General features: G+C 38.0%; 1 protein-coding gene across 32 annotated transcripts in view; it reads right to left on the bottom strand.

The window, feature by feature from the left end:
• Positions 1-17,598, bottom strand: part of RIMS2 (regulating synaptic membrane exocytosis 2) — a 688,984-nt gene that overhangs the window by 531,573 nt on the left and 139,813 nt on the right. For all 32 annotated transcript variants that reach the window (XM_037738660.1, XM_037738699.1, XM_037738669.1 and 29 more), the window contains one exon: positions 3,617-3,827. In XM_037738660.1, the coding sequence (XP_037594588.1) occupies positions 3,617-3,827 (211 nt within the window). The remainder of the gene's footprint in view (positions 1-3,616; positions 3,828-17,598) is intronic.

The raw sequence follows: 17,598 nt of genomic DNA, 5'->3' as shown, positions 1-17,598 counted from the left end.
CCCGGGTTCAGGCAATTCTCCTGCCTCAGCCTCCTGAGTAGCTGGGATTACAGGCACGCGCCACCATGCCCAGCTAATTTTTTGTATTTTTTTTTTTTAGTAGAGACGGGGTTTCACCATGTTGACCAGGATGGTCTCCATCTCTTGACCTCGTGATCCACCCGCCTCGGCCTCCCAAAGTGCTGGGATTACAGGCTTGAGCCACCGCGCCTGGCCGATATTCTTTATTTTTGGTAATATTTGTGGCTCTGAAATTCACTTGGTCTAATAAATATATAGACCAAGTGGTAATATTTTTTCTCTGAAATTCCCTTGGTCTAATAAATATATAGACCAAGTGTTCTCTCTCTTTCTCTCTGGCTCTATCTCTCCCTCTCCCTCTCTCTCTCTCTCACTGTCTCTGTGTATATGTGTATATATATACATATATTTATTATATATAATATATAATACATATATTTTTATTATGTATATAATAAATATATATAATTATTTTTATATATTCAAATATATATATTTGAATATATATAAATAAATATGTTTGAATATAAATAAATATATATATTTGAACATATATAAATAAATATGCATATTTGAATATATATATTCAAATATGTATATTTTTATATTTGTATATATTTATATATATTGAAATATGTATGTATATATGATTCCCATTCTATTGGGTTAGGCATTAACATAATATATCTTCTTCTATTCTTTTACCTAAAATTTATTCGTGTCTTATATTTGAAATACTTTTCTGATAGCCAGCATATAGCTGGATCTTGCTGTGTATCCAACCTGACAATCTCTTCCTTTTAATTGCATGTTTACAAAATTTACATTTACTGTGATTATTGATATGGCTTCATTTGATTGCATCATCTTGCTTTTTGATTTTGTCTTATCTGTTCTTTCTTTTTTCTTTTTTAGCCTTTTTTGAGATTACTCAAGTATTTTATGATTCACATTTTCTCCTTTGTTGGCTCAATAGCTGTAACTGTTTTGTTATTTTATTAAGTTATTCAAGATTTGTAGAATACATATTTAAATTATTGTTGTCAACTTTCAACTGATAAGAAACTTACAATAATGTACTTCTATTTCTCCTCTTTGGATTCTAAGTTTCTGGTGTCATATTTTACTTTTATTCATTTTATAAACATTATTACTCTTTTTGTATAAAACATTTATCTTCAAAAAATTTCAAATATTAAATACTTTATGAAAAGATCTATATTCTCATAGTTATTTCTGGCATCATTTGTTACTTTTTGTAGATCTATAGTTATATTTGGTATTATATTTTATCTGTCTTAAGTATTTCCCTTAGTATTTCTTTAAGGGCAAGTCTGCCGATGATGAATGCTTTCAATTTTTTCATGCTAAAAATTTTGTGTTCATTTTTTAAAAAGATATTTTTGCTCCTTGTGGAATTTTTGATTGACAGTTTTTATCTTTCAGTATTTTTAAATTAAAAAAATATGGATACATAATATTTAATAGTTGTACATATTAATGTGGTATATGTGATAATGCTAACAGTCATACAATGTGTAATGATTAAATCTGGATAATTTAGATATCTGTCACAGCAACATTGACCATTTCTTTGTGTTGGGAACATTCCAGATCTTTTCTCCCAGCTATTTTGAAATATACAGTGAATTACTGTTAACCACAGTCTCCTTGTTGTAACTGAGCACTGAACTTGTTTTTTCCTATCTAACTATATTTTTGTATCCATTAACCAACCCCTTTATTCCCTTTTCCTCCTACACTTCCCAGCCTCCAGTAATTACCATTCTATTTACTACCTGCAAGAGATCATTTTTTTCTTTTTTCCTTTTTCTTTTTTTTTTTTTTGCTCCCACATATGAGTGAAAACATATGTTATTTGTCTTTCCAGGCCTGGCTTATTTCACTTAACATAATGGCCTCCATTTCCATCCATGTGGCTGCAATGACAGAATTTTATTCTTTTTTAGGGCTGAATAATATTCCATAGTGTATATACACAACATTTTAAAATCATTTCATCTGTTGATGGTCACTTAGGGTGATTCCGTATCTTGGCTATTATTAATATGCCACAACAAACAGGGGAGTACAGGTATCTCTTCAGTATGTTCATTTCCTTTCTTTTGGGTACTATATCTGGTAATGGAATTGCTAGATCATATGGTGGTTCTATTTTTAGTTTCTCAGGTTTTTTTTTTGGGGGGGGGGGAATCTCCATAGTTGCTCTACTAATTTACATTCTTACCAACAGTGAAGAAAGTAGATAAATGCAAATTCTAAAGAATTTACTGACACAAACTTTGTTTGAGATGGAGTCTTACTCTGCCGCACAGGTTGGAGTACAGTGGCACAATTTCAGCTCACTGCAACCTCTGCCTCCCGGGTCCAAGAGATTCTCCTGCTTCAGCCTCCTGAGTAGCTGGAACTACAGGCACATGCCACCACGCTGGCTAATTTTTGTATTTTTTAGTAGAGACAGGGTTTCACCATATTGGCCAGGCTGGTCTCAAACTCCTGACCTCGTAATACACCCTCCTTGGCCTCCCAAAGTGATGGGATTATAGGAGTGAGCCATCGAGACAGGCCCAAACTTTTTTTTTTTTTTTTTTTTTCTGAGACAGACTTTCTCTCTATCACCCAGAGTGGAGTGCAGTGGCACAATTATGGCTCACTGCAGCCTTGACCTCTCTGGCTAAGGTCATCCTCCCACTTCTCCCTCCTGAGAAGCTAGGACTATAGGGGCTCACCACCATCCCTGGCTAATTTTTGTGGTTTTTTTTAATACAGACAGGGTTTCACCATGTTGCCCAGGCTGGGCTAGAATTGCTGGGCTAAAGTGATCTGCCTGCCTTGGCCTCCCAAAGTGCTAAGATTACAGGTGTAAGCCACCACGCCTGGTCACAAACATTTTTATATATTGTTTTTGCTAATTACAACAAAGCATTCTTTGGGTTAAATTAACATACTCTGTAACATGAATAGATAAACTATAAAAATCTAGTGTAAGTACGAAATAAATCCTTAACACTTCTTCTTTAAATTCTGTCATCTAATGTTTATTTTATTACATTAAATAAGTTAAAACAATAACAAAGGAATGTAGCTTCCATTGTGAAGCAGAGGAATACAGCTATACATTTATGGAAACAGAAACTTAAAGCTGGAAAGGGCCTCTTGCAAAAGAAAAGTAAATGAGCCAAAAAAGAGATCTATAACATTTGTAGAAGTATGAAAAGTATGGAGAAAGCTGTATCAAAACTTTGATATTAATCAGTTGTGTGGCTTTAAGAACAAACTTTAGTTTTTCTGATCTGAATTTTCTGTATCTATAAAATAAAGGAGTGAGGCTGGTTGATTTCAAAATTATCTTCATCTTTGAAAGTCTAAGATGCTATGATTCAAAACAAAATCATAAGCTAACTGGCATGAAACAATAAGACCTTTTTAATGCCATGACAAAATTTAAAACCACAATTTTATCTAAAATGAAGTTAATATAGTTTTATTCTTTGGTTATTCTGAATATCAATTTCAGTCATCTTTATTCACAATAAGCTTAAGTAGAAGAGAATTGTAATTTTCATTTCTGTACCTTGTTTGAGCGTAATGACACTCGGCCTCCACAACGAGCACAGAACTTTGTTTGGCAATATGAACAGTTATGGCCACATCCATCAGCAAATTTTGTTTTGTGGCAGATACCACAGGTTGGAGCATCACCCTTCTGTTCTTGCTGTTGTTGTGATTCTTCTCCCATCTTCTTTACCTGCTCCTTATACATTTCAAACTGCTGATGCAGTTTTCTGCAGAGAAAACAGATAAGAAAAATATTGGTTTACTAATGGTCTCTAAAGAAAAAATTGTCACAATTTATAGACACAGTTTTATAACCAAAAAGTATACAAGATAAGAATAAAAAGAATGAAATTTTAATTTTCTGATGATAACACCTTCCATGGCACATTATTTGTAAAAGTATTGCAGCTAGTTTCGAGTTCTTTTTTTATTTTTGAGACAAAGTCTCACTCCTCTGTTGCCCAGGCTGAAGCGCAGCTGCAGCGCAATCTTGGCCTACTGCATTGTCTGCCTCCTGAGTTCAAGCGATTCTCCCACCTCAGCCTCCAGAATATTTGGGACTACAGGTACACACCACTGTGCAGGCTAATTTTTATATTTTTAATAGAGACAGGGTTTCGCCATGTTGGCCAGGCTGGTTTCGAACTCCTGACCTCAAGGGATTCGCCTGCTTCAGCCTCCCAAGTGCTGGGATTACAGGTGTGAGCCACCATGCCCGGTCTCCACCTTCTAATGCACATATTAAATAACCAATCAATATAATACATGTTTATGGAAATATTTCTTGAAATTATAATTCTAAATTTCTATCTACCAATTGCTGTATATTTTCAATTATATGAACTAAAATATTTACAAAATTATTTTTCTACCATTTAACTTCAGAAATATAGAAAGCTAATTTGACTTACACAGTGAAGCCAAGGCCTATGAACTTCAAATCATTGAGACACAGTCTCAATCAGAGTGATCTGAAGAATCCAAAGAGAGGAAAAAAAAAAAAAAAAAAACACTAGATAGATGCTCTAGTTAAATGGAAGAAAATTCTGGAATAAAAAACATGCTATTAAAAATGAAGAATTCCTTCATTTTGGGGACTCTTGAGTCTTGAAAGAGCTGAGGAAAATGTAAATAACCTTAAAAATTAGTCAATAAAAATTATCCAAACTAAATAAAAAGAATAAAAATAAGTGGGGAATACAAAACAAAAGTGCATCCCCCAAGAGTTAACCCAGCCTATTATATATAGAAAAAGAATAAGAATAAGAAAAAGAATGGAAATGGAGAACATATTTGAAGGGATAATGACCAACAATTTTCCAAAACTAATGCAAGACACCAAATTAAACACAAGAACCTCAGAGAATCCCTTGAAGTACAAATGTCAAATCAAATACCAAATATAAACATATGCCCCTAGTTTGCCTTCATAGTGAAACTGCTAAAAACCAAAGATAAAGAAAAACTTTGAAAGTGGCCAAAGAAAATACACATTGTGTAGTGAGACCCAATGGTAAGAGTTACAGAAGATTATGCTTGCTGGAAAGCTTTGGAGTGATATCTATAAAGTACTGAAAGAGGAAAAAAAGAAAAGTCAACCCAGTATCTCATGCACAGTAAAACTAGGCTTCAGAAAATAAAAATTATAAAAATAAATAAAATTTAAAAAATAAAAATTCTTTTAGATGAATACATATTAAAGAAATTCATTGGCAGTAGACTGTCACTGAAAGGAACTTAAAGGAAGTTCTTGAAATAGAAAGAGTATGATACTCCTTGGAAGTACCATATGGAAAAGGAGATCTAGACAAAGAAATAAATGCTTATATTAAAAATAAAATGTGTCTCAAAAACTTAAGAAAATAGAAAGTTAAACCCAAAGAAAGCAGAAAATAAATAAAAGCAATTAGAACAGAAATCAATGAAACCAAATGCTGGTTTTAATTAAAAAAAATCAATGGAGACTCACATAAGCAAGTTAAGGGAATAGGACTTTCCAACATTTGTCCCTCAACAGAAACATCAATTTGAACAACTTTCCACATGCAAAAACACATTCATGAAACCTGAGGAAACCAGGTGGGAGATTATAGCAACTGAGTGTAGCAAAAAAAGTAAAAGGCACACTGAACAGGGTAAGGATAGTTTAACATTTCCTGTTCATCTTTCCCCAATCTCAGACAGTATAGAATGAAGAGAAATATTCATTGCTAGGGGAAAAAAGAGAAAACAGAGCAGTCAACTTTGCCTTGAACTCTAATACCAGGCAATTGTTTACTGTTTCACCGATAAAATGCAGTACTATGCAGACCCCCACAGTCACAGACATCAGGATTGTACACACAGACTGAGCCTCCAGGCCCACTCCAGGGCCTGAACAAATGCCACATCCCCAGGCTGCACACCTGACTACCAGACTTGGTCTTTGGGCCTGCCCAATCTCCAGGATAACCCCAGGCTTCTACAATACCCTCAGTGCCAGGCTGGCCCCATGACCCCAGGAACCAGGCACACCTCAGCATCAGGCCAGCCCCTGCAGCTCAATCATCAGGCTAGCACCCTCAGAAACAGCCTCCAGACCAGCCTCTGTAGATATAGGCTCCAGGCCCACCTAACACCAAACCAGCACCTGCAGCCCAAGCCTCCAAGCCCACCCTGGCATCAGGTGAGATCCCACCGCTCTAGGTTCCAGGCCTGCCCAGTAGACAAGGTCTACATGCAACCTCCAGGCATACTACAGAACCAGGACAGCCCCAGCAGTACTGGGCTCCTGAATACTCCCATTATTATATTGGCTCACATGGCCCCACATTACAAGGCATGGCCCCACATTACAAGGCATGTCCCAGCACAGGACAAGTGCCTAAAGCCCTAGTCATCAAGCCAGCACAAAAAGTCCCAGCCTCCAGGATGGCACCTACAGATAAAATGTCCAGGCCCATTCAACACAAAACCAGTCCCTGTAGCCCTAGCCTCTAGGATTCCTTCAGGTTTCAGACCAGGCCAGTACAACAGAGGCCCATACTACTACAAGCATTGGCCCAAAACAGCAGCAGGTTAGCATCCTGGTTTAAGGCAAAAGGTCAGAACATGCAAAAACAGAATCTGGGCATACTCAATGCCACGCTGGTCCCTGAGGCCCCACCTCCAGGCCAGGCCCCGCAAAGCCACACTCCAGCAGACCCACAGACCAATACTGTGACAGCAGAACCCAGTGCCAAGCCAAACCACATGGAAAGAGTCTCCAAATTCACTCTTGCAGACACAAGAACAAGTTCCACCCTAAAAGGCTTTGGCTCCAGGACCAACCAAGTACCAGGTCAGGTCCCATGGACTCAAGGTACATCACAACGCACCTGTGCACCAACCCTATCCCAACACCTAGCCAGCCCCTCCTGACACAAGCTCAAGGCCAACTTCAACGCCAGGTCAGCTTCTGTGGACCCAAGCTTAAGGCCAGTTCCCAAACAAACAGGTTTGAGGACAAAGCCTACAGACCAAAATAATTGGTCCACACAGAGGTTCCAGGACCAAAGCCCAACCTAATGAACCCAGGGGCCAGGGACACATAACCTGCTGACCCAGTTACCAGTTCAGTTTGCCCAAGAATTCCAGTAACAAGCCCACCTAGCAACCATGCCAAACAGCTTGCCAAGAATCACCACATGGGCTGACTGGTGAAGACGTTTTCCACACAAAGACAATCTAAACACACTGGAATAAGTCCGTACTTCTTACACGCACATACATCAACAGAAGGTAAGAATAATCATGAAAACCCAAGGATACATAACACCACCAAAAGAAGAAGTATAAGAAGATGGTGAAAGAGAAGCCTCCATTAATCATCCTCCTCACAGAAACACCTCCACACAAAAGAATCACTGTCATAAGAACCAACAATCAAATGAGCAATCACAGTACCTCGTTTTAACTTTACACATAAAAAAGAGGCACTGAAGAGGTAGAAAAGACAGTCTTAAATTCTCAATGCCATCTCCTTTATCTATCAGTAGCAGCCACAGGGTACAGGAAGAGAATCTGTGATCTTATGGAAGGGACAGCATAGTAATTGTGAGACTTTTCATTGAAACTCAGTGATGACCTGTCACAGTGGAAAGCAACACCAGGCAGAATTCAGCCACCCCTCATGGAGGGAGCATTTAGACAAGCTCTATTCAGAAGGGACTTGCCCATCCCAGCACTATAAACCTGAGTTCAGACAAAGGCAGGCCCCATCACCATGAGCTAAAGGGGTCTGGGGTCCTAAATAAACCTGAAAGGTAGTCTAGGCCACAGGACCACAATTCCTGGGAAATTCCTGATTCTGTGCTGGGCTCAAAGCCAGTGGATATGGGGAGCATGCAACCCAGTGAGACATGAGCTGAGATGGCAAATGGAGTGCTTGCACCACACCCACCCCCCAACCCCAGGTAACACAGTTCACAGTTCTGAGACTCCATCCCTCACTTGGAAGAGTAAAAAGGACTTTGTCTGGCAACTTAGATACCATCTCAGCCACAGCAGAATATGGGACCAGCCAGAGCTGTGAGGCCCCTAGCTCCCAGACAACATTTATAGACATCTCCTGGGCCAGAAAGGAACCCACTGCCTTAAAGGAAAAAGCCCAGTCCTAGCAGGATTTATCGCCTGCTGACTAAAAAGCTTTAGGGCTCTGAATAGAATGCCCAAGCAGTACTCGACATGGGCCTTGGGTGAGACTCATGGATGCGCTGGCTTCAACACATTCACAGTTGTGGTGGCCATAGGAAAAGACTTCATTGCTAGTGGAAAAAAGAGAGAAGAGTGGGAAGAACTTTGTCTTACGTCTTGGGTGCCAGCTCACGCGCAGTAAAATAGAGTATCAGGTAGATTCCTGAGGCTTCTGACTGCAGACCCTGGCTCGAAATACCATTTCTGAGCCTGTCTGGGAAGGGGAGGCAGCTCGCCATTCTGAATAAAAGGTCAAAAGCCTGGCTGGTTTCAGCACCTGCTGATTGTAAAGCCCTTGATCCCTGAACAAACACAGGTGGTACTCAGGCAGTGGTTGCGGTGAACCTTGCAGCGAGGCACAAGGCTGGGATGACTTCAGGTCTGACCCAGCACAGTCTCATTGGTGGTGGCCACAGAGGTACTTGTGTCACTCTTCCCCAACCCCAGGCAACCCCAAAGAGGAGAGAGAGAGAGAGAGAGAGAGACTCCATTTGTTTGGGAGAAAATAAGGAAAGAGAACAGAGTCTCTGCCTAGTAATCCAGCAAATTCTTCCAGATTTTACCCAAAACCTTATCCAAGGAAGTACCTCTATGAGTCTGCAACATTACTGGGATTAGTGTGGGCCCTTGTGAAGATACAGCTACATTGATCAAAGACATAGATCACAATACCCAAGTCCCTTCAAATACTTGGAAAGCTTTACCAAGAAGGATGGGTACAAACAACCCCAGACTGGGAAGACTACAATAAATACTTTACTCTTTGAGCCCAGAAACCAAAGAACATCTATGCGCATCAAGACCATCCAGGAAAACATGACCACACCAAACAAACTAAATAAGGTACTAGGGACCAATCCCAGAGAGACAGAAATATGTGTCCTTTCAGACAGAGGAATTCAAAATAGCTGTTCTGAGGTAGCTCAATGAAATTCAAGATACCATGGAGAAGAAATTCAGAATCCTATCAGATAAATTTAACAAAGAGATTAAAATAATTTAAAAGAATCAGGCAGAAATTCTAGTCTTGAAAAATGCAACTGACATACTGAAGAATGCATGAGTCTCTTCATGGCAGAATTGATAAAGCAGAAGAAATAATTAGTGACCTTGAAGACAAGCTATTTGAAAATACGTGGTCAGAAGAGAAAAAAAAAAAAAAGAATAAGAAACAAGTACACCTACAAGATCTAGAAAATAGCCTCAAAATGGCAAATCTAAGAGTTATTGGCCTTAAAGGTATAGACAGGGATAGGGGTAGAAAGTTTGTTCAAAGGGATAACAGAGAACTTCCCAAACCTAAAGAAAGATACCAATATTCGAGCACAAGCAAGTTATGGAGCATCAAGCAGATTTAACCCAAAAAAGACTACCTCAAGGCATTTAATAATCAGACTCCCAAAGGCAAAAGATAAAGAATCCCAAAAGCAGCAAGAGAAAAGAAAGACACAAGATAGAATGAAGCTTCAATATGTCTGGCAGCAGACTTCTTAGTGGAAACCTTATAGGTCAAGAGAAAGTAGCATGACTATTCAGTGTTGAAAGAAAAAAATCTTTCATCCTAGAGTAGTATATCCAGTAAAAATATCCTTCAAAGATAAAGGAATAAAGACTTTCCCAGACAAACAAAAGCTGAGGGATTTCATTAACATCAGACCTGCCAACAAGAAATGCTAAAGGAAGTTCTTCCATCGCAAAGGAGAATGTTAATGAGCAACAGGAAATCATCTGAAAGTATAAAACTTGCTAGTAATAGTAAATGCACAGAAAAACAAAAAATATTATGACACTGTGTGGTATATTAACTACTGATATCTTGAATAGAAAGACTAAACAATGACTGCATCAAAAATAGTAACTACAAAAACTTTTCAAAACATACACACTATAGTAAGATATAAACAGAAACAACATAAAGTTAAAAAGAAGGGGAATAAAGGTTGTGTAGTATTTTTATTAGTTTGCTTTTTTGCTTCTTAGTTTGTTTATGCAGTCAGTGTTAACTTGTCATCAGTTTGAAATAATGGATTCTAAGATGTTATTTGTAAACTTCATGGCAACCTTAAATCAAAAAACATACAACAGACACACAAAAAATAAAATACAAGCAATTAAAGCATACCACAAGAGAAACTGACCTTCACTACAAAGATGACAGGAAGGAAGGAAAGAAGGAAGAGAGAACCACAAAGCAACCATAAAAAACAAAATGGCAGGGGTAAAACTTTATTCATATTGAATGTCAAATTGACTAAACTCTCCAATCAAAAGAAACATGGGGCCAGGCATAGTGGCTCATGCCTGTAATCCCAGAACTTATGGAGGCTGAGGCAGGAGGATCACTTGAGGTCAGGAGTTTGAGACTAGCCTGGCCAAAAATTTTAAAAAAAAAAATTTTTTTTAATTAGCTGGGCATCGTGGCACATGCCTAGAATCCCAATTACTCAGGAGGCTGAGGCAGGAGAATCGCTTGAATCCAGGAAGCAGAGGTTGCAGTGAGCTGAGATCACACCCCTGCACTCCAGCCTGGGTGACAAAGTGAGACTCCATCTCAAAGAAAAAAAGAAGACACATTGAATAGTTGAATGTATTAAAAAAAAATGATCTGTTGTCTGAAAGTAACACACTTCACCTATAAACAAACACACACAGACTGAAAATAAAGCAATGGAAAAAGATACTCCATGCAAAAGGAAACCAGAAAAGAGCAGAAGTAGCTATACTTATATCAGACAAAATAGATTTCAAGACAAAAATTATAAAAAGAGACAAGGTCATTATATAATGATAAAGGAATCAATTCAGCAAATGTATATAATAATTATAAATCTATATACACAAAAACAGTGAAGCACCCAGATATTGAAAGCAAATATTATTAGAGCTAAAGAGAGATATAGACCTAAATACAATGATAGCTGGAGACTTCAAAACCCCATTTTCAGCATTGGACAGATCATCCAGACAGAAAATCAACAAAGAAACATCAGACTTAATCTGCACTACAGACCAAATGGAATTAATAGGTATTTAAAGAACATCTCATCCAATGGCTGCAAAATACACATTCTTCCCCTCAGCACATGGATCATTCTCAAGGGTGAACCATAAGATAAGCCACAAAACAAGTCTTTATACATTTTTTAATGAAATTATATCAAGTATTTTCTCTGACCACAATGAAATAAAACTAGAAGTCAATAATAAGAGAAATTTTGAAAACTATACAAACACATGGAAATTAAACAATATGCTCCTGACTGACTAGTTGGTCAAAGAAGAAATTAAAATGAAAGTTAAAAAAACACCTTGAGACAAATAAAAATGGAAACAACACACACCAAAATATATGTGATGCAGCATGGGCAATTCTTAGAGAACAATTATAACAATAAATGGGTAGATCAAAAAAGAATAGAGATCCCAAATAAACAACCTAAAATTACAACCAAAGAAATTAGAAAAAGAAGAACAAACTAAGCCCAAAGTTAGCAAAAAAAGGAAATAATACATATCAGAGCAGAAATCAGTGAAATCAGGAATTTTAAAAATAGAAAAGATAAAATTAAAAGTTGTTTTTTAAAAAATATAAACAAAAACAACAAGCTTTTAGCTAAACTAAGAAAAAAAGGAGACTCCACTAAATAAAATCAGGTGGAGTCCCAAAAAATCCTGAAATACAAAGGATCATAAGACACTACTATGAACTAATGCCAATCCTTCTCAAACTCTTCCACAAAACTGAATAGAGGAGAATGCATCTAAACTCATAATTTTATGAGGACAGCATTGTCCTGATACCAAAGCCAGGCAATAAACTACAAAAATAATAATATTATAGGCCAATACTCTTGACGAACATAGATGCAAAAATCCTCAACCAAATATTGGCAAACTGACTTCACTAGCACATATAAAAGGAACATCACCCTGAGCAAGTTGGATTCCTTCCAGAAATGCAAAGACAGTTCAACATACACAATTCTATAAATGTGATGCACCACATTAACAGAATGAGGAGCACAAACCATATGATCATTTAAATACATGCAGAAAAAGCACTTGATAAAATTCAATATTCTTTCATGATAAATACACTCTTAAGTATAGAACGAACATATGTCAACACAATACAGGTGATACATTACAAACTCACAGCTAACATCATACTCAATGATGAAAAGTTGGAAACTTTCCTCTAAGATCAGGAAGAAGACAAGAATGCCAACTATTACAACTTATTTTCAACATAGTAATGGAAATCCTAGCAAGAGCCATTAAGAATAAGAAAGAAATAAAAGGCATACAAATTGAAAAGGAAATTTAATTGTCTCTGTTTGTGGACAACATAATCTCATCTATAGTAAACCCTAAAGATTCCAGTATGTTGAAGAGATATCCATACTCCTATCTTCATTGCAGCATTATTCACAATAGTCAAGATATAAATCAACCTAAGTATGCATCAGTGAATGAATCAATAAAGAAAATGTGGTATATATACACAATGGAACACTACTCAGCTATAACAAAGAAAAAAGTCCTGTCATTTGTGACAACACAGATGAACTCACAAGACATTATGCTAAGTGAATTAAGCCAGACACAGAAAGACAAATACTGCATGATCCATTTACATGTGAAATATTAAAAAGTTGAACTCATGGATGTAGAAGGTAGAATTATGATTACCAGAGACTAGGGTATTTAAGGTTAGGGAGATGCTGGTCAAAGGATGCAAAATTTCAGTTAGATAGGAGATTCAAGTGATCTATTGTACAACATGGTGTCTATAGTCAACAATAATATATTTTGAAAGAGGGTAGACTTTGTGTGTTCTCACCACAAAAATAAGTATGTGAGGTAACACATATGGTAATTAGCTGGACTGAGTCATTCCACAATATACACATACTTCAAAACACCATGTTGTATTAAGTATGCACATTTTTTGTTAATTAAAAATTAAATTTAAAAAATAAAAAAATTTCAAGAAAAAATCACTAAAATTGATAAACCTCTAATTGGAATGATGAAGACAAGACACAAATTACCTACAGCAAGAATGACAGAGATTACTACAGAACTCACAATTAATCTAAATTAAATTTAAAAGACTACAAAGGAATACAAACAACTGAATGCCCATAAATCCTATGAGTTACATAAGAACAGATAATTTCTTTAAAAGACAGAAACTAGCACACTTCATTCACAAAAAAAAAAATAGGCTGACAAGTTTTATATCTATTAAATAAATTTTAATTCATAGTTTAAAACCCTTTCAAATCTAAAACTCTGGTTCTCAATGGTTTAATTGGTGAATTCTACCACACACTGAAGGAAGAAATAATGCCAATTCTACATATTCTCTCCAAGAAAAAGAGGATTTCCCAGCTAACAGAACATTTCCCAACTAATCTATTAATGCCAGTATTACTCTGACACTAAAACCACACAAAGAAGCGGGGCGTGGTTGTACATCCCTGTAGTCCCAGCTGCTCAGGAGGCTAAGGCAAGAGGATTGCCTGAGCCCAGGAATGCAAGGTTACAGAGAGCTATGATTACACATTGTGCTCCAGCCTGGGCAAAAAAGAAAGACCCCACCTCTTAAATAAACAAACAAAAAAAAAATTACGGCTGTTGGCTGGCAAAATAGCTGAATAGGAACAGCTCCAGTCTGCTGCAGATCCCAGCGAGATTAACACAGAAAGTGGGTAATTTCTTCATTTTCAACCGAGGTGCCTGGCTCATCTCACTGGGACTTGTTAGACAGTGGGTGCAGCCCCAGAGGGCCAGCAGAACCAGGGTGGGGTTTCACCTCACAGGGGAAGTGCAAGAGGTTGAGGAACTCCCTCCCCTAGCAAAGGGAAGCTCTGAGGGACTGTGCTGTGAGGAAAGGTGCACTCTAGCCCAGATACTACGCTTTTCCCACAGTCTTCACAACCCGCAGACCAGGAGATTCTCTCCAGTGCTTATGCCACCAGAGCCCTGGGTTTCAACCACAAAACTGGGTGGCTGTTTGGGCAGACACTGAGCTAGCTGCAGGAGTTCCTTCTCATACCCTAGTGGTGCCAGGAACACCAGTGAATCACAACCTGGAAACTCCCCTGGAAAGCAAGCTTAAGCCAGGGAGTCAGGTAATCTAGCTCAGTGGATTCTACCCCTCACAGAACCCAGGAAGCTAAAATCCACTGACTTAAAATTCTAGTTGCCAGCACCCCAGTCTGAAGTCAACCTAGGATGCTGGAGCTTCATGGGGGAAGGGGCATCAATCATTATTAAGGCGTGAATAGGTGGGTTTTCTCCCACAGTGTAAACAAAGCCAAGAGGAAGTTCAAACTGGGTGAAGCTCAACAAAGACACTGTAGCCAGACTGCTTCTCTAGATTCCTCCTCTCTGGGCAGGGCATCTCTGAAGGAAAGGTAGCAGCCCCAGTCAGGAGCTTATAGATAATACTCCCATCTCCCTGGGACAGAGCACCTGAGGGAAGAGACAGCTGAGGGTGCAACTTAAGCAGACTTAAACGTTTCTGCTTTCTAGCTCTGAAGAGCAGTGGATCTCCCAGCACAACCCCCAAGCTCTGCCAAGGGACAGACTGCCTCCTCAAGTGGGTCCCTGACCCAAATGCCTCCTGACTAGGAGACACCTCCCAGCAGGGGTCAGCAGACACCTCATACAGGAGAGCTCCAGCTGGCATCTGACAAGTTCCCCCCCGGGGACGAAGCTTCCAGAGGAAGGAACAGGCAGCAATCTTTGCTGTTCTGCAGCCTGTGCTGGTGTTACCCAGGCAAGCAGGGTCTGGAGTGGACCTCCGGCAAACTCCAGTAGATCTGCAGAAAGGAATAGCATCAACATCAACAAAAAGGATGTCCACACCAAAACTCTACCAAAGGTCCCCAACATCAAAGACCAAAGGTAGATAAATCCAAGAAGATGAGACAAAACAGGGCAAAAAGGCTGAAAATTCCATAAACCAGACAACCTCTTCTCCAAAGGATCATAACTCCTCACCAACAAGGGAACAAAACTGGACACAGAGTGAGTTTCACAAATTGACAGAAGTAGGCTTCAGAAGGTGGGTAATAATGAACTCCTTCAAGCCAAAAAAGCATGTTCTAACCCAATGCAAGGAAGCAAAGGACCTTGAAAAAAGGTTAGAGGAACTGCTAACTAGAAAAACCAGTTTAGAGAAGAACATAAATGATCTGATGGAGCTGAAAAACACAGCATGAGAACTTTGTGAAGCATACACAAATATCAATAGCCAAAGTATCAAGTAGAAGAAAGAATATCTGAGATGGAAGATCAACTTAATAAAATAAAACATGAAGACAAGGCTACAGTAACCAAAACAGCATGGTACTGGTACCAAAACAGATATTGACCAATGGAACAGAACAGAAGCCTCAGAAATAACACCATACATCTATAACCATTTGATCTTTGACAAACCTGACAAAAAACAAGCAATAGGGAAAGGATTCCCCATTTAATAAATGGTATTGGGGAAAATGGCTAACCATATGCAGAAAACTGAAACTGTTAAAAGGAAACCTTATACAAAAATTAACTCAGGATGGAAATCAAGACTTAAATGTAACAGGTAAAACAACAAAAACCCTAAAAGGAAACCTAGGCAATACTATTCGGGACATAGACATGGGCAAAGACTAAACACCAAAAGCAATGGCAACAAGCCAAAATTGAAAAATGGGATCTAATTAAACTAAAGAGCTTCTGCACAGCAAAAAAACAAACAAACAAGCAAAAAAAAACCTACCATGAGAGTGAACAGGTAACCTACAGAACGAGAGAAAATTTTTGCAATCTATCCATCTGACAAAGGGTTAATATCCAGAATCTACAAAGAACTTATACAAATTTACAAGAAAAAAAAATCCCATTGAAAACTGGGCAAAGGATATAAACAGACACTCCTCAAAAGAAGAAATGTATGTGGCCAAGAAACATATGAAAACAAGCTCATCATCACTGGTCATTAGAGGAATGCAAATCAAAACCACATTGAGATAGCATCTCATGCCAGTTAGAATGGCGATCGTTGAAAAGTCAGGAAACTACAGATGCTAGAGAGGATGTGGAGAAATAGGAACGCTTTTACACTGTTGGTGGAAGTGTAAATTAGTTCAACCATAGTTGAAGACATAGTGGAAGACAGTGTGGCAATTCCTCAAAAATCTAGAACCAGAAATACCATTTGAGCCAGCAATCCCATTACTGTGTATATACCCAAAGGATTATAAATCATTCGGTTATAAAGACACATGCACATGTATGTTTATTGCAGCATTGTTCACAATAGCAAAGACTTGGAACCAACCCAAATGCCCATCAATGATAGACTGGATAAAGAAAATGTGGCACACATATGCCATGCAATACTATGGAGCCATAAAAAAGGATGAGTTCATGTCCTTCGCAGGCACATGGAAGAAGCTGGAAACCATTATGTTCAGCAAACGAACAGAAAACCAAACACCACATGTTCTCACTCATAAGTGGGAGTTGAACAATGAGAACATATGGACACAGGGATGGGAATATCACACACTAGGGCCCGTTGGGGAGTGAGAGGCTACAGAAGGAATAGCATTTGGAGAAACACCTAATGTTGACGATGCGTTGAAGGGTGCGACAAACCATGGCATGTGTAAACCTATGTAACAAACCTGTACGTTCTACACATGTATCCAAGAACATAAAGTATAATAAAACAATTTTTAATTATGAAGATACTGGAAGAAATTATAGACCAACACAGTATTCCTCATAAGCAGATGTAAAAATTCTCAACACTAAAAATCAAATCCAAAAATGTGTTAAAGGATAATACATCACAAATAGGTGATGTTTATCTTAGAAATGCAGGTTTGGATCCATATTTTAAATTCAAGCAATATAATCTGTCATATTAATATGATTAACTTAAAATATGCTGAGAAAGCATGTCACACACTGCTTAAAAAACTAAGAATTGACAGAAACTTCCTTAGCACAGTAATAACATCTGTAAAACAGTCTACAGCTAACATCACACTCTATGACAAAAGACTGAATGCTTCCCCCTAAGAACAGTTAACAACATAAGGTGTCTTCTTTCAGTACTTCTAAGCCACATCAAATTTAAAATCCTAGCCACTGCATTAAGGCAAGAGAAAATGAAAATAAGAAGCTTACAGATTGGAAAGGAAAACAGAAAAGTATGTGCAGTTGCCCTACTTGTCTATGTATAAAATCTCAAAGAAACTAGCAAAAAAAAAA

Source organism: Cebus imitator, unplaced genomic scaffold (genome assembly GCF_001604975.1).
Source record: "Cebus imitator isolate Cc_AM_T3 unplaced genomic scaffold, Cebus_imitator-1.0 Scaffold56, whole genome shotgun sequence".
Lineage (NCBI taxonomy): Eukaryota > Metazoa > Chordata > Mammalia > Primates > Cebidae > Cebus > Cebus imitator.
Note: the sequence above shows the minus strand (reverse complement) of the source record. Positions and strands in the feature narration are given on the sequence as shown.